Raw genomic sequence first — 25,282 nt, forward strand, 5'->3', positions numbered from 1 at the left:
ACACACCTAGGCTATATGCTACTAATCTTATGGGCCCACTGTCACATCTCCCCAGTGCACAGTGCTTAACATAGGGGTTTGCTAAGAGACAAGTCTTGAATAAATTAAAAATATTTCTACCCACACTCCTAAAATAATTGGCTCCTCTTTTTAGGTACCAGAGATGCTCCATCCTCACACACATTCTATTACTTTCAATGCCTTTCGTTGAAGATTCTCTTCCTCATTCAAGGGGGACTGTGAGCTGCTTCAGAGGCAACAGCATTCCAGGGAGAGAAGGGCTCTTGGTGGGAGTGAGGCCTGAGAAGGCCTCCTTCATTTTCCTCGCCCTACTGGCAAAGCAGTTCCCAAATCCTGTCCTCTCTAACCCTGAGGTCTTTCTTAAATCCAGCCTCCTTCCTCTACTGTAATCGCACTATTTCAAGCCCCGAGCATACACCACCTGAGTTACAGAAGAGCAACCTCCAAATAAGGCTTTCTCCTTCCAGGCTGACAGACACAGCTCTGCAAGCCCGCTCACCTGCTCTGGGACACTGACGATGCCCCTGATGAATGAGAAAACTTCATTCAACATGGATTGTTTCCAATTTCACCTGACATTAGCCACGCGAGTACCCCTATGCTTCAGTACCAATAGACGATTTGCTATCCCATGTATGTAGTCTACACTTTCTCATCCCTGAATTTTAGTAAAACTAAAGGAAATCTAAATTTTCCATTCCCTTTTTGTCTGGGCCTGAAATATTTGTACACCTATAGAATCTCTCATAGGACCGATCTCAACACTCAGTGCTTGAAAACAAAAACCTCCCTCCTTAAGAATAAACAAACAGGGAAAAACCAACACAGACAGTGTAGTTCAAAAGAGGGCCCAATGTGAGGACTCAAAGAAATAGACTAATAGACTGCTTTTGAAATAGAATTAGTACAAGAAAAAAGAAAACCTTAGAAAATTTCAATCCTTTTCTCGAAAATATGCACAAAGATATTGCATCCATGGCACTGAGGCAGGCACTTTTGAAGATGGAGCAAATTAAGATCAGTGAAGATTGTACAGAGATAGATCTTTGTTGAATTAAAAATTACAACGAAGACAACAACAATTATTGGAAGTATGAGAAAGAATGTAACTAGTAAAATAAAATATTAGGTAATAATTAAATCCAAGATTATATAAACAAAAATAGAGAAATAGGGTGGAGCATACAGAAAAAAGCAAGTCAATTTCTCATTTTAAAAGAAGCATTAACAAGAGGCTGACATTCTTGATATTGAAAATACTGGAAATATTTTTTGGAAAAATCCTTCCAATTCATTAAAGTAAAAATGAAGAAAACAACACGCTTTATAGCAGAATATTTAAACAAGACTCTAGTGTAAGTTTCATGAATTCCTAACATCCAGCCCAGTAGCTGCCACATGGTAGGTATCTGATAAATATTTACTGACTGAATATGATAAAGATCAGCGATCTTAATCAAGAAAATAAATGTGAATGGTCTTAATATTCTTATTAAAAGAAACAGACTTTCAGATTTAATTAGAATGTAATTTATAAGAAATTCATCTAAAATAATATGCTAAAAAATTGCTAACAAAAGGACAGGCAGGAATATATTAAGCCTTTTGATACACTGTGAAGGACTTCAAGGCACCTAAGAGATGAGAAAAGAATAAGGCCAGGCCTCCGATTGTAGTTACTCTGGTTAGTTCTGTTAGATTCAAATTCTCCAACTCTTCAGTCTGGTCATTAATTTTAACCAAGAATTTTCTGTCTTCTATTTCTTACAGATCTGTACATTTGTTTGTCATCAATGTACCAGCAGTTTATTGGTATACTTCTTTCTACTTTTAAATCAACCAGGTCTTGATGATTTATAAACCAAAAAAAATATATTCCTGTTATCTGTGCCACCATCCTGACTGAAATTCATAACTAGGGAGACCTTTTCTTTTCCATTTTAGACCAGCATCTCTATTCAAATTATAAAGACACTATAATGTTAGAAAGGAAACAGAAGGAGAATGCTGGCTACCGTGGTGCCAAAGGCAGTAACTCTGCAACTTTGGTTCAAAGGATACCTTTGTCCTTCTGAAGCATCACTTTCAATGAAGTAAGCATGAAGCCTGGTATACAGAATTGGCTAGATATCAGAAGTTTTGTGCCAAACCAAAAGTGTTGTTTAGAGGAATTAAATTGCATCTATAATTGAATAAATTTATCAAAGGAAAAAGATGGCTATTAGAGAATCACAGAATGCTTGAGCTGAAGAGAATCCTTTCAATTGAAAAAACCTAAATAGACAAATAAAGAATTTTAGGCAAAGAGAAGAGAAATTATCTATTGAGATTATACAGCTAAAAATTCTAGATCATAATGTTACCAACTAACAGAACCTAGTGAGGGTGCGCAATAAATACTATTAATTGGTAAATTACAAAAGAATGATGTGATAGTACAGTTACAGAAGATGACCGACAATTAAATACGAATACTCAAAAAAGAAATTTTCCATCTCCTTAAACGAAGGTGTAATTGTGTGTGTGCGTGGAGAGCAATAACCTGGGAGAAATATGATGAAGAGATAATAGGAATGTTTATGAAAGGTCAGGGAGACAGAAAACGGGAAAGAAAATGAGACTTCAAGTCACTGTTTCATCGCCTTGCCCAAAAGCTCCAGAGTAACCTAGTGTGGAGACCCACCTTTGACAATGTGGGACCTGGTTTTCTGCACCCCAAAAGAGCTGTCCTTTCCACAGGTCAAAGGGCAAACTGGGAGGTGTACTGACCACTTCCTTTTTTCTAGTCTTAAGAGGAAAACAATTCTCTTGCAGTTTTACCTAGAAGGTAATACGTCAATGATCCAACTAACAGATAGTTCAGTCCCTATAGATCATACAATTCACCTGAAGTAATTGAAACCCCACGGAATTTTCTTTATCTGTTCACTATTTATCTATTTACTTTATCTATCTACCCCTTTGTATTAAAAATAAATGCTTTTAAAAAAAGACAGGTTTATGCTATAGTAATTATAATGCTGATAGCTAAAACGCATTGAGTTCTTACTAGACAGGCTCTATTTTAAGCAGCTTTTGTATGTATTATCTCATTTAACACTCATAACCACTCTATGAGGTAAGTTCTATTATTATCCCCATTTTTAAGAAGAGAAACCTGGGGCTTTAAGGAAGATCATGGATCAGAAACAGGTAGAGCCAGGACAAACCCAGGCATCTTGAAGCCACATGCTTAAACCTCTACACCATGGCAGACCAGATCATGCTGCAATCCTACACTCATCTAAGGAGAGAGCACAGAAACACCTCTGCAATTCTGTTCTCCCAGTTTCTTCCTAGTTTGACTTTATTAGCAATGAAAATAACATTAAGTAATATTAAGAAATCAATTAAGATTCAGTGGCCCAGGGTTTCACCAGTTTGGATCCTGGGCGTGGACCTAGCACCATTCATCAAGCCATGCTGAGGCGGCGTCCCACACAGCAGAATTAGAAGGACCTACAACTAGAATATACAATTATGTACTGTGGGGCTCTGGGGAGAAGAAGGAAAGAAAAAAGATTGGCAACAGATGTTAGCTCAGGGACAGTCTCAAAAAAAAAAAAAAAAGAATAGAAGCATTCATCACTGTGGTTTCAGAGCCCCAGTGCAGCTCTGCCTCGTTTTCTAGGCAGCAACGAAGTAAGGAAGGGTGAGATTTCTCCCTCCCCTTTCCAGATTAGTATTGCAGCCTTTAACTTTCACGAATCTGGTTTACTTGACAGCAGTAATACAAAATACACATATGAAATGAGTACACGGCTTTCTCTTTTTATCCTCAACTCAGGGGCACCCCCTACCCCACTTCATAGGAATCATTGAGCATCTTCTTCTAGTAAAACGTGTACTCAGAAAGAATTAGGCCTTCATTGTCCCCCCTTTTTTTTTCTTTTTCACTTTAGAAGGCTGCCCGGGGACTGCCTATAAAAATTTCCTGTGGGTCTTCCCACCACCCCCAGATGGTAGAGTCAGTAACCTTTATTTAAATCTATCTTTGAATTTCAAACTTAACCCAGCCGATGTTTTTTACAAGGCAGTTCTGGATTGTATCCAATTACTTAAAATTACTCCCAAAGACGTGTTAGGTGATGGAATTTTTTATATACGGTGGGGAAAAATATCTGATAAAAGCTGAATTCAGTATTTTCTTTTAACGAACATACATGGTTACTATAATAGCTTTTAAAAAATAATTATCTCAGACACATAGAAAGGATTAAATCCTGTCTGACGTCTGTTGATTTTGGGAGCATTTTGCATGCTTTTGTTACAGCCAGATTGAATGACTGTAATTCTTTGTTTCCCGCTTTGCCAACAGCATCATTACAAAGTTTGTAAATGCTCCAGGACTCAGCAGAGGGATGATCCTGGCACCTATAGGAAACGTGGCCTCCTTTCTCATATCTCAAAACTTCCAAAACATTCTCTCCTGTCTTCAACCTAATCTCTTTTACAAATGTGGATTTTGGGGGACACAGGAAGAGTGATTTTTTACGGCGCTATCTGAGATTGGTTAGAGTAGACATGGGAAACTCCCTCTAAACGTCTTGGCTAGATTGGTCTTATTTTTATTTCTGGAAATTACACAGCAAGCTTTGGGAAAATATTTCTTAAAGCGTGTGAACTGTGTTTAGCTCTTTTATTTATCTCTTTATTTCGTAAAAGTACGTTGGTGATATTCCTTTTCAGAGTAATTACTTAGGAATGCTGCACAATTCATACTTAATTTGAAATCCTTTTAAGGACTCCACTCTAAAAATTTTAATTTCAAAGATTTAAAACATTGAGTCAGCCGACTTCCTTCAGCTCTGTCCAGTGTTCAGAACTGGAATGAGGAACAATAGAGTAAGTTACTAGTTGATGTGTCTTTCTCTTTTCAGAAATAAATCTTTGACCTAGGGACTGTTGAGTCTACCAAGTAGTGGCGAATTTGGGAACGGACTTTCTGGGTCTGGTTATTGGCTCTATCACTTACTGAGTCTACGACCTTTCCCTGCCTCCATTTTTTCATCCATAAATAGGAGATAATAAAACACCTGCCCCAGGATGGTCACGAGGGTTAAAGAAGCGAATGCAGGTAAAACCCTTAGAAACTACGACTTACATCTCAGGAGCGCTCGATAAGCATTAGTTGTCATTGTTACAGTTAATAAAAGAACTTTTTGTTCCTCCTCATGCAATTCTAGCATGGCCTCCTTTCCTTAAAGGAGTTGCAAACAGTAGCCAGTCCCATGTTTGTGATAATTTCTGGATTCTAGAGCAGGGTTAGGAAACTAAGGCCTGTGGGCCACATCCGGGCTACTGCCTGCTTTTGCAAATAGTCTTGTAAATTATTCTTATGGAACACATCATATTTATTCATTTACATATTATCTGTGGCTCTTTTACGTTACGATAGCAGAGCTGAGTAATTGAGACAGAGATTGCACTTTCTGGCCTTTTACAGAAAATGTTTGCTAATCCCTCATTTAGACTAAAACAAGGTTTCAGTGTTTATTTTGAAGGGTCAGAGAATGATAGGATGGTAAAATATTGGAATTGGAACCCAGAGACCAGGGCTTTGGAAGTTTCTGCTGCTGGCTGCTGGTGTGGATTCAAACAAGTCACATTAACTTTCCACATGTCAAGTTCTTCATTCATAAAAATAAATAAAAACACAAATAAGAAGGTGATCCCAATTTTCAACTTACATAATTAGTGTAAGGTTTAAGTAGAGTAACATGCACAATGTACTTGGGAAAATTTAAATGGCTCAGCAAATTTGGGGCACTAATCATTGACGAGGTTCTGAAATCTATTCCACTCATTTACCTTCTTGATGACAGAGCCTCCTGGGAGGTCTAAGCCTGTCCTTCCTGGGCTGGTTGGGGGCCCAGCCCAGTGCTGAGGCCTCCTGTAGTTGGTGATGGATAATTTTTCCCCAATTTGAGACTTTAGAATAATGAATTTGGTTATGGGATACAAGGAATGTATGAGTAAGTAAGTATTTCTTTTCTCTCTGAAGGGTCGTCGTTAAAAAGTAGTGCTTTCCAACCAATGGCATTGACGCTGCGCACACATGGCACTTAGGGGCCCTTTGTCAGCTGGCCTTCCTGAACCTCTGACGCACTCTCTGCCTTCTGTTGTCACGGTGGTCCCTCCTCGACAATTTTGCATTTCTGTCCCAGGGCTCTGGACTCACACCTCCTGTCTCTCCCCAGTGCTAGGCTTTGGCTCTTCCTTTTTTAGGGAGAATTTTGCCTTGTGTCTAATCTCGCATTTATCACACTTACTGCCTTAAAGAAAAAGAATACATTCCACCATTGCTTTTCCTCTTTCTCTGAAAACTTAAGATCCTGATCCCTTCTCTTATCCCAGACCAAGCTCTGAGAAGGAAACACAGTGGTGTCTACAAAGCGATAGGCTGTCTTTTTTATATGCAGCATCCTCCCCGCACCCCCACCCCCCAGTTCTCCTGGGTAGTGCACTGTGGCTTATCTGTCATCACTCTGGGTGTCACATAAAGAAATTTATTCTGTTAAAAGTCTGAGATTTTAGAGAATAGAGAATCATAAGGCTACACCCTGTGGATAAAGTCTGTCTTCTGTGTGACCAACGATGGCAGGAGACACTTGGGAACCCATAAGAAGAGGCAGAACATGGCGAAGAGTTTCCTATATGTAAAGGTTCTTTAATAACTCTCCTGTCTGGGCCATTTTATCACTGAGAAAGGCAGAGGGTATCTGCTCTTTGGATTTGTGGTAAGTAAAAATTTTTATTCTGCATATGTTTATTACCAATTATGATTTTGACAGGTTATAAACATTATATTACATCATTATTGTAGTACAAACATTTGGTTTCATTCTCCCAATGAATGTGGTAATATACAGAGCACTTGATTAATCATACACTAAGCACTACAGAGTAAACAGCTCAGAAATATTTAAAATTCTGGCTAGGAAAGACATTTATTCCAACAGACAAGTTTAAAGCTTTCTTAAACAACAACAAATAAAAGTACTATCCTGCTAGATCCTCTTAGCTTATCTGATCAAACTTCTCAAGATCAAAACTTTAGAAGGGACTAGTTTCAGATCATAAAGAAAATCAACAGGGCTCCATAATCACAAAACGTTTGAAAAGTTTCAATTTAAAAAGTGAAACATTTCAAAGAAATTTACACTGGTAAATACAAAAATGTGAAACAAAAACACACATTTTCACCTCCGAAGATCTTCGATAGCTAAAGCTATTTGCTATTCTGGCCAAATTGCTGAAGATTGTGACTGATAGATGTACCACAAAGAAACAATGACATTTAGTTCTGTCCTGCTCTTCCCACTGAGTCCCCTGGCATGGAAGGGCACTCAGTCAACATCAGTTTTGCCTAGTGGTTCTGAGAATGGGCTTTAGAGTCAGAAGGCACTGGATTTAAACCCTAATTCTATCACTCATTCCATGTGGCCTTGGACACAAAACTCAACCTCCATGTGCCTGTTTCCATATCTGCAAAATCAAGATCCTAATACCGATCTCATAGGTCACTACTAGCATTAAATGAGATACATGTATATACTCACAATGGTATATTATATAATTGTCAAAATAAGTGAATTACAGCCATACTCAGTGATATGAATGAATCTTGGCATTATAATGTTAAATGAAAAAGGAAGTCCTAAAAGATAACATATAGCATGATTACCTTTTAATAAAGTTAAGAAAAAAATAGAATAAAAAATGTTCTTTCCTATCAAAGGAAAGCAAGGGAATAAAGAATATAGGGTTCAGGATCTTGATTACTTTACGTGAGGAGAGCAGGGGGTTGAAATAGGACTGGGGAAACCATATGGGGTGGTGGACATTACCATCAAGATCCTACTTTTCATTTGGGGCAGGAAAATCTCTGTATTTATATAGTATTTTTAAAATAGCTAAGTAAACAAGAGCAGGGTATAAAAGTAGTTAGTGTAATGAACAGTGACACTGAAAACATAAAAATGCTCTAAGAAAAAAAATACCTTTGAAGAAAATAAATAAAATAGCAAAAGCCTGTGATAGTCTCCAGGATTTCTGAAATAAAAATTCTCTGATTATTCTCAGGCCCTGAGATCCACATGGTAAAGAACAAATTAGGGGTAGCGAATATTCCCTTAGTGGCTACAAAATGTTAGTTCGTAAATGACTAGGACTCCTAGAAGTTATCTAACGATCTAGAAGCCTAGAGACTTCTCTCTGTCTCAAACTCTTCTAAATTTGTAACTAGGATCCAGCTGAAGATGATGTTGATGACACTGTACAAAGCTAGAGCATAAAGCCACTGTCCTTTTGAAGCATCAGTAAAATGAATGCAGAACTGTTCATGCTTCCATTTCTATAATAGTGAATATGAAAAAAACATTTTAAAATATCTATGTATGAGATACATGGATAGGTAGGTAGATATATAAATAATTGTAACAACAAACTTCCTGTTATTGTTTCCAATTATTATGTTACATCTCTGGGCTTATAATGTTAAGAGATTTCTATGCCTTATGAATGCACCATTACAAAAAGTAGAAATAATAATTTACATATGTGAACTCATATGCTTGTGAGATAAATACTTTCAGCTCCCCGTTTTCTAGATGAAGACATTGAGGCACACAGGGATCATACAAGAAACACGACCAAGGACACAAGTGGCTGGTGCCATTAACCAGGTCACTAAAGCTGTGATATAGTTACTGTAGAGAAAAAATATATTTCACAACGTCCAACTTACTAATAATCAGGAGGCTTTATAAGGTACATGTTAAGTGCAAATAACACAGAGGGAAATATCTGAAGACTCCATCTGCCTGCAATGGCGGTTAGGGTGAGACAAGTAGAGATGAAATAACAAACCATCTGAATATTAGATTTTGGACTATAAAACCCAGTTGCCTTGGCAAGATGCTTTCATTTAACATCCAGGTTGGTCTTGTCAATTCAATGGCAGAAGAGGAGGTTTTCAACCAAAACAATTTGTAGGTGTACGACGCAGTTTATCAAGAAGTATTGTGCTCTTACCTTGGAGGGTGCCTCCTCTTGTGCTATGCAGGCGAGCGCAGGGCGCCTGCCTGCCTGGCACAGGGAAGATGACCAACATGTGACTACATACTCTGATAGCCTGCCGGAAGATTGCAGGGCAGAGGGTGTGAGATCATTGAAACCTAGCCCTGAAGGGCTCTGAGAAGAAACAGTTGCTTGGTCCCAAGAAGTTCTTTCCTTTTTGGCTTTCCCTTTTCTCCTCTTTAAGACTTTTCATGCCAGAAGGTTTCTTGCCACCAAATTCATATTCTGCAACCCCAAAGCCTCAAACTGACACCAGCCAGAGTCCACATAATCACTGCATTTATGGGAGGGTTCACACAGTACAGGCTACTGTGGGCAATAAGAGAAAGCATTTGAATTTTAAACTGCTTTTGAATAGATATCGTGTCAACCATGGAAACAAACAGGGAAATGCTCTTTCTTCATGGCCATACGGTGAACATGCACATAGCTGTGTTGCTAAGGCTGGCATTTTTCTATGATGGAATATGCCTGTAATGTAGGAACCTCTTTTACTTTATATCTTCCCTCCATAAGTAGCTGATTCTTTCACATGTAAAAATTGTTTCCTTTTGTTAGCATTAATGGTCTTCAATTAAATGATATGCTTTTATCATATCAATTTATGGAAGTATTTTTAGCCACATCATTTATAGAACATTTAGGGCTGCCTTTCAAAGTCCTCAGTAATCTTTAGTGTTTGCTGGTCTGCTTTTAATTTATCAAAGCCCTCCCTCAACAGGCATTGCACAAAACACACAAGCAGCAGAGACTTCCCCCACACAATTGTAGTTGATATGCTTCATGTTCATCTTTATACACAAACAGACCTTGGCATACAAGAAATGTGGAGAGTGTCTATAAATTCAAGGGAACATTTAAGTGCACAGTGATACATAGATACATGGGTATAATACTTTATGTACTTGATAAATATTTCATCCCTACCATAAAGAAAGCTTTTTATCAACTTTGATTGTTTTTTTATTACCTTAAAGTATTGCAGTTGTTTCTCAACATTCATTGTTCCTTCCTTTTCTTGTCTCAGACAGGAATTGAAGATGAAAAGCTCCGTATCTCTTAGCCACCCTTTCAGTTCTTTGATCCTGACCTCCAGCTGCCTCACCAGGCTTCCGCTTTCAGGAGAGAGCAGGTCACGTGGACCCGACCCACTGTGCCCTGCCATTGTGTCCTGGATCTTCTCTCCTAGGGTTTTCTAATGCATCAGATTAAAAACAAAAACAAAAAACACCACCAACAACAGACAAAAACATAGATTAGTTTAGGTACCAAAAACATATCACGGTTTGGCTGGTAACAAGGGCCAACTGGTAGGTGTCCAGCCGCACCTGCCACCTCACAACTGACATTCAGTTCAGAGTATCTTGTTCCATTTTGGATTTGAATTCTTGAGCAATGTATGTTGTTCTGACTACCACTGGAGGCTTAAGAAGACCTCATTCACTTATAATTTCGTTTAACAGAAAGGAGAGTTAACCCAAAAGTTCACCATGATCACTGATAAAAATTCATTTGAATTCTCATGACAGGAGTTTACAGTAAAAAATTCTCTGCATAAGATTTTCAGGAGATAAAAGTCTGAGTTTAATCAATATACTAAAGAGGCCAAGAGTAGATTGTGCATGGCTAATGAAATTCCTTTTTTTGGTTTGAGAAGTACAATTCCCCACAGCACATGACTGAGGGCTGTTAAGAAGGAGTGGCCTCCTTGGTGCTGTGTTGGATTTTCTCTGACTTGGAAATTGTTCAAACCCACAATTCTTCCCACTTTTCATTTGTGGATGCTAGACTTTCTATTATGTGTTAAAATAAATCCCAATCCGCTATGCTAGAAGCCTTCTTGAATGAGCCACTACGGCATGAAGGTGCTGTCCGGGAGCACTTTTTATTTTAAAAATTTTTGGTGGGAAACACTCCCTTTGGAGAATCAGTAGGAGTTAATCTATAATGATGAATTAAACCTACAAAAATAAGCCTTAAAACACAAATAAAACTAAGTCAACAAACATTCATCTGCTGTGTAGTGTTCCGTAAATAGTATCTTTAGGAGATCATAACAGAAAAATAGCCTTTCTTGGCAACACCCTTGTATTTTCATGGTGCAGATATTGATAATTTGAAGACCCTCAGTGGAATCCAGATTTAGCTATTGTTTTTATGCTGTAACAAAAGTAGCAGCAGGAGGTGAAATCAATGCCCTTGGAGGGTAGGGTCACAAAAAAGAATTTATTGCCACTTTTTTGTTCTGGAACAGTTTGCAATCATAAATTCTTCATAAACAGAATACTTCAGAGAATGGTCCGTCTTCATAAATATACGACAGAGGACATCAATTTCATTTAATTCACAATTTGTGTCAGCACAGCAGATGCCAATGCCTGCCTTGATAGGGTTGTTTAATATGCAATTGAGACAGAGTAATATGCAGCACCGGGGACAAAATTTCACAGATTAAACTCTACGCACCACTGACACTTCATTCTAATGTATTTCCATCCCACACTGCTCACCTTAGATGAAAGTAATATTAAAAACCATATCCCTCTATTTTACTATTGTTAGAAGTTAAAATCCTTGTCTTTAAATTTTTTTCATGCCAATTAAAATGTAATCATGCCAATTAAAGCAGTATGCCTGGTGGTGTTAGTGTGGCATCGGTTTTGTTAAAATCTTCCCTCCACCCTTGTCTGTCTCTAAACCATTACAAAACTCTGCATATCGTATTTGAACGATATTTTTGTCAAAAAGGCAATCCATTTTAAAGTATGACTCATAAAGGATAGCTAAATACTCTGTTTCTTTTTTAAATATTATGTTGATTTAAAATTTTTGTTGAGGCAATACACATGACATACTTCCAACAATTTTCAAAAAAGATTATTGCTGGTTATTTATGAAATTAGAAACAGATATATTAAAATGCAATGTACACAGACTATCTCTTTTTCTATCAAGCATATAAAGATGCTGTTCTCATCTATTTAGTAAGCAACATTTTAGAATGTCATACACTAACCACATTTCTCCTGTATGAGATCAATGAATTCTGTAGATTTTACTAGGTTCTGATTTAAATCACCATATTATAAAGTGAAAGCCATTAACTACTATTAAAGTGTAATGTAACAATAGGTTAGAGTAAAAACTTTCAACATTTTAAGTCACTTTGTACAACTGCAGAGTGTAGTGAATTGAGATGAGAAAGCCAGGATTTAAACTTGCAGTTTTTTAATCACCTAGATTAAGCACGGCATAAACTGAACACTGGCATTCCTCCAAGTCATCAAGGTACATGAAGAGCTTTTTATTCAAAATATTTTTGGAGTATTATTTCTTTAAAAATTAAAAAAAAAGCAGGAAATGGAAAGCATGGAAAATTATGCTCCATAACTGACACCACCCATACTGAGCTGTTATAATTAATCATTTAAGTAATTGACAAATTTAGCTTACCCTTGATTTGAAGTGAAGGCAATTTAGGAGAGAAGTTGATGAAAAAATACAGTTTAACCTCTCTCTTTCAGCTGTCTTCCAACAAAAGGACAGCACTGCCTCCTGCACAGTGCCATCCTGGTCTCTGGGTAACAGAATCTCTATATTGCCTTTTTGCCAGATTCTTGCATCTCAGTCTTTGGCTGAGACCCAACCCATCATGGCGTGAAATGAATTACATGAAACTTTTTTTTGGCTTTTGTTAAAAGTGAGCTTGAAATTGAGGCACAAAATAGTGGCCGATTTAATTCTGCAATTCAGATTTGGGTCAAATTTGCATCTTTGTTTTGGTGGCTTTAGTGCGACTTGAAAGCTGTAGTGACAACCCCACTTTTCATCTGAAGGGTACAGTAAATAGTTAAACAGTGGATGTCTCCAACATGTACCTTCAGAATCAATTCTATTAACATTCATTCAAGCATGACAGTCAGTGTATATCAGATATACTGTATTACAGTTGACTTGGTGCATACCCATAATACATGGCATATTTTACTTACTTTTTTTATGTATTAAAGAACCAAAATTATTAAAATCTGAGAGGAGACAAGCTCAGAGCAGAAAAAAGTCAACAGAAGAGGAAAAGCAGTGTTTTTCCCCCATAATAACATGAATAGCTTGTTTGAAATGTAGGTAGTGAATTGAAAGAGAGAGATATTTGTGCCTCAAATTAGAAATCAGACAGATAGAGTACTTCACTACACAAAAAATGTACATATAACCTACAAACAGTAATAAAAATGCAAATACCCCAAGCAGTTCCCATTTTTCATTAATTGAATCCACTTTTTCAAGGAGATCATTTGGTAGTAAAACGCCACCTTTCTTCAAAGCTTCAATCTTACTAAGCAGCTCCGTCTTTTTCAGGTCTCTGATGGACATTTCCACACTGTATCGCTAAAAGGAGAAGAAAGAGATTCCATTAGGGAGGGAGGTGTTCTTAGAAAATCTCTGAGCACAGAGTCAGGAATGCTCATGGCTGTTAAAAGTTTTTGTTTCCAATAAAATTTATGGGGAGACTAAACCTAAGTACCTTGAGTAGTTGAGGAATATTGCTGAAAACAGTTAGAAATATATCTTGCTCGCACATACATAAACATCCAAGGTATTCCATTTAGTTGACTAAGATTTATGTCTTTTTAAACTAAAGTTTACACACACATTTGATCTTTAAAATATTCCAAGGAGGAAAATACCTGGTCTACCAGGATTTAATATTACAGTTAATTTTGGTCAACATTTGGTTCCAGGGGCTGCCCATCTCTCACCTCTGGCCCCCAAAGAACCATCTCAGAGTGATACAAATAAAATTATCCCCAAAGAGTTTGTAACTTCCTCCTTAACCCATAAGTCCTCTGAATTCTAAGTCAACATTTTTTTTTCATTTTCCTTTTACTTAAAAACTCTGCATGGGATTAGAGAAGAGGTACATATAGAGAGGAAAAAGAAAACCAGTGCTTTGGGAATGGTTCCAAATCTATGCTTCTTTATTGATTACTGCAAAATGTCCCCAAACATCAGAATCGATTACAGAGCCCTCTTCCATAATACACATTGTATTTTAACAAACTGCCAAGTGAATCTCTCCTAAGAGATGTTTTGCTAGAGATAATGTAAGTCCTATTTAATCTGACAGTTACTATGGTGATTCTCTTCAAATAACTCTATTTGGGATAGCTTCAGAGTTAGAAAGTCCTTTATTATGGACAGCTATCAATGACCGTGGCTGTATATTTTAAATGCACACATAAAAATACCTCTGAGCAGAAAACCTAGATTCTGGCTAAAATATTAAACATAGTTACAATTTTAGGATATTTACACAATATAATGGCAATCCCAAAAGTTCTTTCTTCGAGGCATAAAAGTTAGGTCCCTGAGGTCCGTGGTAGTATTGCTCCATTACCCTAACTGAGCTAAAAGGAGCACTTTAGCAGATCTAATAATTAGAAAAGCTTTTGTCTGGGCCAAGTAGCAAATCAACAAGTTTAAAACATGCCCAAGCACTTGGGTGATTTTATTCACCCTGAAATCATGGTATTATGTAAGATCCCAAACTAAAACACAATTGGAAGCAGCTTAAAGGAAAAGGAAGATGTGAAATCCCTGTGTTGGTTAATAGATTCTCAGCATTTGCGTGCATATGTTTGCATACTTTTAGTTTCATATTTTAATCTTTCATTTACACCAAACATGCACATCATTTGTATTATGTAAACTTCTCCAAATGTTAGTCATTTGTGGATCACAGAACAAAATGTTTTAAATAAAGTGATTTAAAGCATTTCATAGTATTAATGAATGTTGATCAGGGAGCCAGAGTACCCAAAATTACATGAATATGTATAATGAAAAAAATCAAGGGTTGCTTTAGAGCTCTTTTAGAATTTGGCCTGTGATACATGGGAAATTCTGATTGCATTTTCCAATGGCAGGCAATTACCAGGACCATGTTACTCCAACACTTAGAAAACACACTGTCCACCGCAGTTTTCTGGACTCAACACTCCACAAGTATTCTAGAAACCCACATAGTGTTTTATTTGTCAGAGTGATGACTGGAGGAAAGGGTGATCTGCTTTATGTAATCAGATTCCCATCAAAGACAATGTTGCTGACAAAGATTTACATAATTTATTTGGTAAGACTTTGACATAATATTGGAGGAACCAGCACTTCAGGCAGGCAGAAGAATCCTATTCAAATCCTTTGCTTATGCCACGTGCATTAATTGACAAAGGGAGCTCTCTGGCTGTGCCACCTGGGAGCAGCCTCACCAGTTATCACTTCCACTTGTGACAAGCTCAACACCCTCTTTACCCCAACTTTGAACAGCTCCTACACAGCAGATCAGACAAGAAAGAGAACAGTTTAGATGTCTCCCATAAAAATGATAGGATCGTAATAATAAAAGCATGAAAAGCAATTAATTTAATTTTAGACACAACAAAATAATTTTCTCTGAGAAATGTGGTACAAGTAGTCACTTCAACAGCTATTATAAAAGTTATTGCGTTAAAAAAACTTGACTTTATGTATGCTCTCTGTCTTTGTCACCATGTAACCTACTGTATAAACAGCGTGATGAAAGACATGATTGATGGACAATGCCTTCAAACTATAAAAGCTTAGAGAATCCAGCTAATTGTTAGATGTATTGGCATGTGCATGAAAGGTACTAGAATGTCATGTAATTTAAGGTGAAAATATTTATTTTAATTTTTGAAGCACTCTGAAGGTTGAATCTGATATGATTTAGGGCCTCGAGCTGTATATGTAAGAATGCCAGGAGTGTTATATTTTTGTTGAGGCTGGTATGTTTTTGCCGTTCTCTCTCCCACATCTTTTCGTAAGCGTTAGATGAGGAGAATCAACTGCCAGCTCCATCAGTTCTCCGTCCTCCTATCAAGTAGGGCTACTTTATCCTGTGGTGAGAAGATAATTTAATCTTCATATTCATTCCACCCACAGCAGTCAGGGAGCAGAGGGTGCCCCATTGTGTCCTGTAGTCTGGGGATGTTATGATATAGACTACTCTTCAATAGCCAAAAATGAGATTAGCAAAGTTAAAGTCAGATGGCTTTTCTTGAGTGCTAAGGTAAATAAGCATCCAGTATTTAATTTCCCCACAGCACCTGCTGTGGGCCGCTCTGTCTAGTCAAAAATAAAATATACTCGATTGAAAGGGCGTATTTACATTATTAAGTGTATTTGCTTGGCCAATTCAATTTTGACTAATGAAGCCCCCTAATAGATTTGTGAATAATCTAAATTAAAGACACAGGCCACTTCTATTCTAAATGCCACTGCTATGTGTATATAGAGGTATATAAAGAAAACTTTAAAAACAGAGTTAAAAATTACCACAAATACTAGCTCACTGTTCTAACTAAGAATTAAAGAAGTTTATAGAAAATTCTAATTCAGTGCCTACTTTTTAAAAGCACAAATGCTGAAATTGAATTAGAAAACAAAGCCAGCCAAAGCAGGGATTTTTGAAGTAAATATAATTAGAAACGCATGAAGACTTGATTGAGATAACTTTTTTGACAGTTATGCTAAAGGCTTTTTTCCCTCCTAAAACCTTTTTTTTTTGTTGTTGTTAAAAATCACACCGAAAATTCTGCCCAAATGGAGACTGGAACAATGCCTTGAAACAGTGTTAATTGTCACCATGGAAACCAGAAGAATAAGCCATTTTGAAACTGGTATAGAAGGCACACATTGAGCAACTCAAGCATTTTTCTGCCTCCCTCAATGTTAAAGAACAAGATGCCTTGTCACTGTGAGGTCAGAGAAAGAAAGCATCATGAAAGGGCTGTAGATGTTCACTGTCTAGTAAATAAAAAAATAAAAAATAAACTACATACAGCTAATGCTGTGAGACTCTACCCGGTGAATCTTTTTGAAATAGAAAGATCATCAAAAGATGGCCAGGAGTGGGGGATGGATTCTACGTAAGCGAAACTTCAGGGCTGTATTATGTGAACCTTGCCCCCAAAGCTCCCTGGGAATTCTGCTGTTGTAATAAAACTTCAGAAGAGGAAAGAAAAAAGGCAGCATGATGGAATTCAAAATAATGCTCTAAAAGCACACAGAGAGATTAAGACATCCATTGTAAGACTTTTGTATGGTGCTTCTGTTGGTTATACTGAAAAGAGACCAGACATTGCTGAGCGGAGAGTGAAGTTTTGGCTACGAGAAACACAAGAACTAAACCAAAGCATTTTCTCCATTATTAGAATAGGGCTGTCAGATTCTGTGTCTTCAGCATTTGAGTATTTACATCTTAGACTGTATTTTAACTGGGCTTCATGTGACTTTATATTAGAAGGAGTTAAAGCAGGGAAAATGATCTAGTTATTAGAATAACAAGTTTGAGTATCTTTCCCAGTACAAAGTTAATACCACAAACACCTGTATATCCAGCGTATCCCTTTCCCAAAAACACACAACAGATAGACAGATGGACGGACTGAGAAAATAAAATGCATCTTAGCCTATCAACAAGAAAGCATACGCTAGGAGCACACCAAAACACTAAACTACTGGCAAAATTATGTGTGAAAATATGCATTTTTGCAGAAAAATGTAGGGTTGTGTCTGTCTATGACTCTCATATTGTGTTTTCTGGCTAGTGTTTGCCCTCCTCATGCGAGGCTTCATGGTGGCCCCTCAGCAAGTCCATGCCTAATGCCATTCAGTGGTGAACAAAGAGTCTCTTTATACGAAAGTCCAGGGTCCACAGCTCAGCTGTACATGCCGAGTGCAGGAATCTGCTAGAGGCCAGTGTTGCCTTTGCAGCAGTTCCTGTGCTGCCCCCTTTTCAGAGCACCAGTGTCCAGCATCTCACAATGCATGTGATGTTTCACGTGGAGCCAGTATCACCTACACCTCGGAAAGATGCTGGTGTTGAAGAAGAGGGTTCGAGCTCAAGACAAATAATAGTCGTTATTTCTTGCAAACTCCTTGTATTTTACCATTAGCAATTTATGGCGAATAATTGCACAGAGAAATTATAAAGACTCCTACAATTGTCCTTGTAAATTAATAATAGGCTTTCTTGATTGGGATAAATTTGCTGCTGAGCCTTTGGAAAAATTAAAAAGTGCAATGTCATTTAAAATTGCCAGAACTCGCACAGCAAATTACATCTGAGGTTAAGAATTGAGTTTTCCCCCCTCTTCTAGCTTATTCCATTTGCATGATCTGGAAATCACATTACATTGGCCATGTATTGTTAATTGGACATAGATTGCATTATCTTTAATATAAATCAAACTACAAATATTAAAATGAATTGCAAATTCCCTAATAGAAGATCATAAAACAATCTTTTTTAAAGTATCTCCCATTAATAATTTAATTCCAATTATATCACTCAGAAAACTTAAGTAGGAAACCTGGCAACTTATTTCTCCAATCATTTCTTTTACATAACAAATACTGAAGCCTTTTTAAATAAATATCCAGAGCAGAATTCATTGTTACAGAGCAAAAACAAAAACACCAATACCTGAAAACTTTTCATGCCGATTTCTGTAAAATTCTGCCTAAGAACACCAAGCCCGTCTGCCTCATTTCTTACCTATCCCTGTCAAGGGAGAGAAAAAAGTCTCCTATAGAAGAGATTTAGTAAGTTTAAGAACTATTGTAATCACGCTCTCTAAAACTAAAAAATTGATGACTAGTCTTCTATTTAGTTTTTGAAAGGTTCTCTAGCCCCTTAGATTTTTCTGTAAATTTGGTATCTTTCTGAAGACTTCGTGTGGCCTTTAACAAGTTTATATTAAATATTTAATACTGTTTAGAGCATACCCACTACTACCAAAAACAGTTATATTCCCAGCAGTCCCACTGTTTCAGGCAGAGGACTTGATTGATCCTCCTAGCCTGAATTGAGTAGAATGAAAAGAAGCAGTTGGAAAATAGCTGCAATCATTTAATGCAGATGACCTCTGACAGCCTCGCAGCTCTTCTATCTGAACAGAAATTTGCATGGGGTCTCTGTGCAGAGGAACAATGTAACCTAAATGGTAGACAATCTTTATTCTAATGAAGTGGGTGTCAAGGTCAATGTAAAACTGCAATGATAAATGGTGCACCACTAGGCAAGAGAAGTTGCATAGGCATTGTAGTGCTTTCACATTAATTGAAGACTGAAATGCACTGTGTGAAAAGCACAAGCCTCTCTTTTCACCATAATGTGTTAATGCGCCAATGCCGAAATGATTTCTTCAAGATGTTTGCCTGTTGACATGTATCTTATTGCAAAAATAATGCAAATAAGGAATTACAGCACAAAATGGACATTTTTAGAATTTAGCTTTTTCTGGAGTAGAATTACAAAAACCTAAATAAAATGTCCCCAAACAACATCCTGACACCTAATGTAATTCCTTTGATCCCCTTTTCTTTTCTTTTTCTATTTAGACCTGTCTTTAATTAGTTTCAACCAAGCAACCTTTTATAGAACCCTTCGTTGGGTACTTTCATGCTGAGCTCACTGTAAAAGAGGACCAATGAGAGGAGAATCATGCAAATATTATTTTTTGCCGTCACTTCTAAGTTTTCTGCTTAGTCTGCAGTTAAGTTCTTCAGGTGTTGTTTGTCCTGAATGAAAATATAATAAAAAGCCTATGGTTTGTAAAAAGAAAATATCTATTTTCTAGTTGAGGACTAAAAAACTATAATCTGGTCATTTGACATTGCCAAAATGACCATACAGCAATAATTACACCATTTCTTCAGTTGATCTAGCAATTTTGTGTCAGTCAATATTTTTCATTACATAAAAATAAGGACAGTAAGCTGCTTTTAAAAAATCCTGATCTACTTAAGCCTGTAAAGGGGACATTGTTTGCTAATACACTCATTAGCAACCAAGCATTTTAACTTCGTCAATTAAACAGGAAATGGAGTTGCACCATTAGTTTCACAATTTGCTAAAATACTGATAAGAGCATATTACTAACCATTTGAGAAACATTTCCAGGCTCAACCCGTAATATGTTATAAACTGGATGCATTTTTATGGTTGACATTTTTTTCTGATTCCAGTAGATGCTGTGATACAGCCAACTTTCCAACACTAAGCTTCCTGCTACAAAGAGATTTTATAATGGAATTACAGTTATACTAGTCAGGAATGGTCTGCAGGTCTTTCGGTCTGTAGTCTTGGTAACTAGAAGGCTATTAGTGTGATTTCCTATGAAATAAATGATATTGCTAGTTTGCAGCTCTGATGTAAAAACAAACTGTCTCACATAGAAATCAACATTTCTGAAATGGTAATTCAGAGAAAAAAATCTCAACATGAAGGAGGATAGCGAAAAAGAAAAAGAAAGTTACTGATGAAACTGTTTAAAAAACTGTACAGCTTCATCTGTGTGTGATTTGTCAGGTCTGAAGCTTGACGTGCCCAAGGGGCAGACCCCAGCGGGGAGTAGGCTGCCGAGCTAAATAGCTGTGAAAGAAGTCTTAATGTAGGATGGAATTCAAACTAACCTTGACATGACCTCGGGAAAAATATGCAAAAAGTAAAATGAATGCACTCTGCAAGATACATCCTAATTTTGTGGTGGAGCTGGTGAGTTTTCCAAACATAACTGAGACCTTAAAAGAAAAATAGAAAGCTAGTAAAAGGGGAAAACTTTGGAATTCAGGCAAAAAACGTAAGCAAGCATGATGCATTACTGCGAAGGCATGTGAACCATTTGGAAAGAATCCAAATAAAAACCCACACTGAACAATATTGTTGTCAGCCTGTCTATTCAGGAAAATTGTTTTTTTTAGGTTGAATATAAATGACACAAAGCCAAGATTACATCATTGCATTACAAAGTCTGTTGTGGCTTTTAGCTGAACAAGCCCCATGGATCTATTGGTTTAGGACAGTAATTCAGTAAGGAGGTTTTAATGTGTTATTTTTTCCTCCAGTGTCAATAAAAAATAGAGGAATTTAAGGAAGAAATATCATGGGTGCTCTCTGGTCTATTTATTGCTTTTCATCTGTATTTGATAAGCCAAACTCAAATTTTAATTGATGAATGGAGTCTTAATTTGACTTTATTATAAATTTGGCCTGTTTTGAAGCGATCAGCTTAGCAGGAAGGCATTTGTTCTAGCTCCCCGGCCAAGAACTGGCTAACTCATTGGATATATGGAAATTTTAATTGAGTGTCAACTTGTGTAGAATTTCAATCCTATTTCCTTCTCAATGCAATTTTGTAGCAATACCAGTTATTTACTACACTACTAACCAGATTTTAAACATAATTAAATTGCTAAGAACATACACCAAAATCTAATGACTTAAATCTCTACAGCCAGGATGTGAATTCCTGGATCAGGTATATGGGCTTCTATTAGATTTTCAAAAGCATAAGGTGAGCAGAAGGATGCAATCATTAGAAGCACAGAAGTACAAGGAGCTTTGCTGAGAACTGTTGAACAATCACATGTAAAGATCACTGCTAAATCGATATGTTATACCAAAGGGCTCTTTTTTGGTCTAGTCTTATTCAATATTTTCATTAATGACACACATAAGTAAAATATGTATATGGCATGTCGATCAGATTGCCAGATTATAATAATCTCATTGATCAATAAAGAACAATAAATATTTTAGCTCAGAGATCATAAACTCAGATACCTACAGGGAGTGGTATACCAGTAAACTAGCTTTCTGGGGGGAAAAAAAAGCCCTGATTTGTAGTGTTTGCTGATTTCTCGGGTGTAAATACTCACATCATGGCAGATTCCAAACTACCAATGGTTGCCATTACTGGCAAAATTCCTGAAAATCTAAAAATCAGCTCTCACAAGCCAGTATAGCCAGCTCCAGTACCCCACTACCTGACAGCTAATGTAAAAAAGTTGAGCTGAGCATACGTAAGTCATCTTCTATCTTTCATGTTCTAACTATTGGTAGCGTATGGAAAAAGAGAACTGTTGTCTATACTAGAGAAAAACAATGCATAAATATGATGATTACTAAAATTTAACCCCAGTGAAGGGAAAATAAGAGGAGGTGGCATGGAATGTGGAGGATGGGAGAACACAAGTTCCATCTAAAAGGGACAACCACTGCTCAGCTCTACCAACTGTTTCCAAGTGGGAATATGCCTTCAAAACGACTTCAGTATGGCAGTTTTTTTTTTTTTTTCCTGAGGAAGATTCACCCTGAGTTAACATCTGCGCCAATCTTCCTCTATTTTGTATGTGGGTTGCCACCACAGCATGGCTACCGACAAGTGGTGTGGATCTGTACCCAGGAACTGAACCCCAGGCTGCCAAAGCAAAGTGCACCAAACTTAACCACTAGGCCCTGGGACTGGCCCCCAGGTATATTTTTTAAGAGAAGAGAGAAATAAATACTTTTATGTGAAGTCCCATAATTTTTATATATTGAATTAAAATTTTTTAACACTGTACAGGCCAACCTACATCTCTGAGTTGGATTTGAATTTGCAGGCGACTACTTCACAACATCTATTTTAGAGGCTGATATTAGACTCTGAAGGGAACACAACATGCTGGCATAATAGATTAAACCTAAGAAGAACATATGACAAACGTCAAGCCAGACAGAGTTAATAACCATCCCCTAACCCCACCAAAAAAATAAAAATACAAAAACTGCATAAAGATAGAAGTGACTAGGCTTCCATTTGCTGTTGGCTCAATGAGTCAACAGACAGTGGAAGGTGGATGTTAAAAAAAAAAAAAGAAACATGAATTAAGGCTGTAATGGGGCAAACACAGGGTCAAAAATAAAAAAGGTGACAGATAGATCAGCTTCACCGTGATTTACGAGGCCCAAACCTGCAATCCTGCTTCTGCCTGGGTTCCATTTTCCAAGAGGGACCTAGACAATGTATTAAACGTCTAAAGGAGAGCACTCAAAGAAGGGAGGGGATTCATCACTTCTGCAGGGAGCAAGCTGTTCAAAGAGTTGGAGATATTCAGCCAAGAGGTAGATAAGAGTTGAAGATGAGAGAAGAGAGGGAAGGACATGTTAGCAGACTTTGAATATTTACAGGACTTCTACATAGACAATACTAATTTGTTTCATCGGACCTCAGAAGTCAGGCCTGGGATCAAAGGCTGAAGCATAAGTAGGAATGTAGCTTGGGCAAAAGAGAGTTCCCATTCACCAAAGATGTTCAGACAGAGACCAGAAATCTACCTGGTTAGGAGTTTTTATGGGATAATGAGGCATTAAATGAAGCTTGGCCTAGAAGAGAGAGTCTAAACTTCCTCTGTTTTAGAAAAGTTCACTTCTTTGGGCCCACATTCACCAGATCAGCTATAATAATCACATTATTCTGTGTAAAAGAAATGAAGACTGAAAGACTGAAAGACACCAAGTTAAGGAGAAGCTCTCATTTACTGGAACAAGACTCACATGAGATTCTCATGCAGGGAAACCTAGGAGAAGACGAATGGAGCAAAGACTCAACCACATAACACGAAAGCTATATAATCTAAGCCTAACAGAGGACAGAGAGAACCTAAAGAAGAGGCAAGGCTAACCGAAAATCCTCAAACCATCCTCACTCTGTCCTACGTTAGAGAAATTGAGAAATTAAGTATTAAGGTATTTTGAGTCTTTTTCTTGATAAATATTTTCTAGGAAACGTCTACAGAATTTATGCAGTTAGGTCCATATTTCAACAAGGTCCTTCCCATCGATTTTTTTTTTAAGACATAAACTTCATAAATGCCACTCTCAAAAATTTTCTTCCGTCAACATAGAACTTTCTCTAACAGATATCTAAAAAGTGTGTTATAACCCTTGCTGTCAGCAATGTGGGCATAATGGCAATTTCTTCTCCATGCTATGAAACTTCATGGTTGCGCTGTATTATGTCGAAAATCTGCACATCTCAATGGGTTTTCTGTGCGTTCCAATGCACTTCAGTGACGATGTGGATCATTGCCATAATACATCATGACTGTTCTAATTACGGTTTCATTATGATGCACCATATCAGGGCTGTCGTAATGTCATGTCAGCACATAGTAAGAATAGTTATGCAATTATGTAATATCTGTTAGAGTATGCAATGCAGGATGGAAAAAAGACATGAGGAGCAGCAATTAATGTAATGAAACTCTGTTTCCTCCTTTAAAAAAGTTTCCAATTTAAAAGTATCATATCTTTTGTTTTCCATCTCCCACCCTAAACAGACGCCTCCAAACACATCTATTTTTTTTCAATTGGGCACCACTATACAATTTTATGGATTTTTTTAAATAAGCAAAATAAGAAGAGAAAAGGGAAATCTTTGACTTTAGCTGTTCTCCATATGTCACAAAAGAATGTGATTCTCCTAATATATGCTAGAAGAAATCCAGTAAAAATTTAAGGGTAGTAAATTAAAGTCCACTGAAGGCTTACTATTATGCAAACTTCAAACACAACGTCACATTCTTCTATCTTCTTTGATGTCTTGTGTAAACATAGAACTTCTTGCCTCACCCCTAAAACTCAACTGACCAGCCATGTCTTAAATAAACAAACTATGATAATGAAATGAGATAAAGCATTGATATCTATATTTACTTCCCAAAACTATGACCATAAATATGCACTTGCCTTTAGTCTAGCTGCCAAAATCTACCCAAATATCTATAAAAACAGAAATCTTGTTATTTGTCTTTTAAATTTGAAGAATAAACTCTCAAAGGACGAGGACTATGCCTTTTTCAGTCAACCATGGAGTACCTTGAATATCTGAGGCCTTCAGAAAACAATGACTCAATGAATAGTTTCTCAAACTAAGTGATACGTGAACCGCTGTTTGTTGTTTTAATGTACAACCATAGGAGAATTTATATATCAAAGCTTATCCCATCTCTCTATAGCTGAATTACAGGCCTGTTCAATGCAAGAATTTATAATAGAAATGCTGATGAAGCCTAAACTATGGACGTATACAGTTGTGCAGCAGCAGCCATTTCAAATATAGATATATTTTTAGCATTAAGAGGCACCAAGTTTGTTTAAATCTGGACTTTTTTTTTTTTTTACAATTGCAAGTAATGTTAATAGCACACTGTAAACGTTAAGGCTAAGTGTGCAATGTCAAAATAGATTGAATCTCTCTGAAAATTGGAAATTCAGGCTTTTCAAACATAA

At 37.0% G+C, this 25,282-nt stretch overlaps 1 protein-coding gene across 7 annotated transcripts in view; it reads right to left on the bottom strand.

Annotated features, from left to right (window-relative positions):
- The window catches only part of AKAP6 (A-kinase anchoring protein 6), a 512,511-nt gene that overhangs the window by 66,421 nt on the left and 420,808 nt on the right, over positions 1-25,282 (bottom strand). For all 7 annotated transcript variants that reach the window (XM_046655043.1, XM_046655046.1, XM_046655040.1 and 4 more), the window contains 2 exons: positions 13,384-13,530; positions 10,112-10,336 (listed from right to left, as the gene is read on the bottom strand). In XM_046655043.1, the coding sequence (XP_046510999.1) occupies positions 10,112-10,336; positions 13,384-13,530 (372 nt within the window). The remainder of the gene's footprint in view (positions 1-10,111; positions 10,337-13,383; positions 13,531-25,282) is intronic.

The sequence above is a fragment of the Equus quagga genome, chromosome 2, assembly GCF_021613505.1.
Source record: "Equus quagga isolate Etosha38 chromosome 2, UCLA_HA_Equagga_1.0, whole genome shotgun sequence".
In the NCBI taxonomy this organism is placed as follows: domain Eukaryota; kingdom Metazoa; phylum Chordata; class Mammalia; order Perissodactyla; family Equidae; genus Equus; species Equus quagga.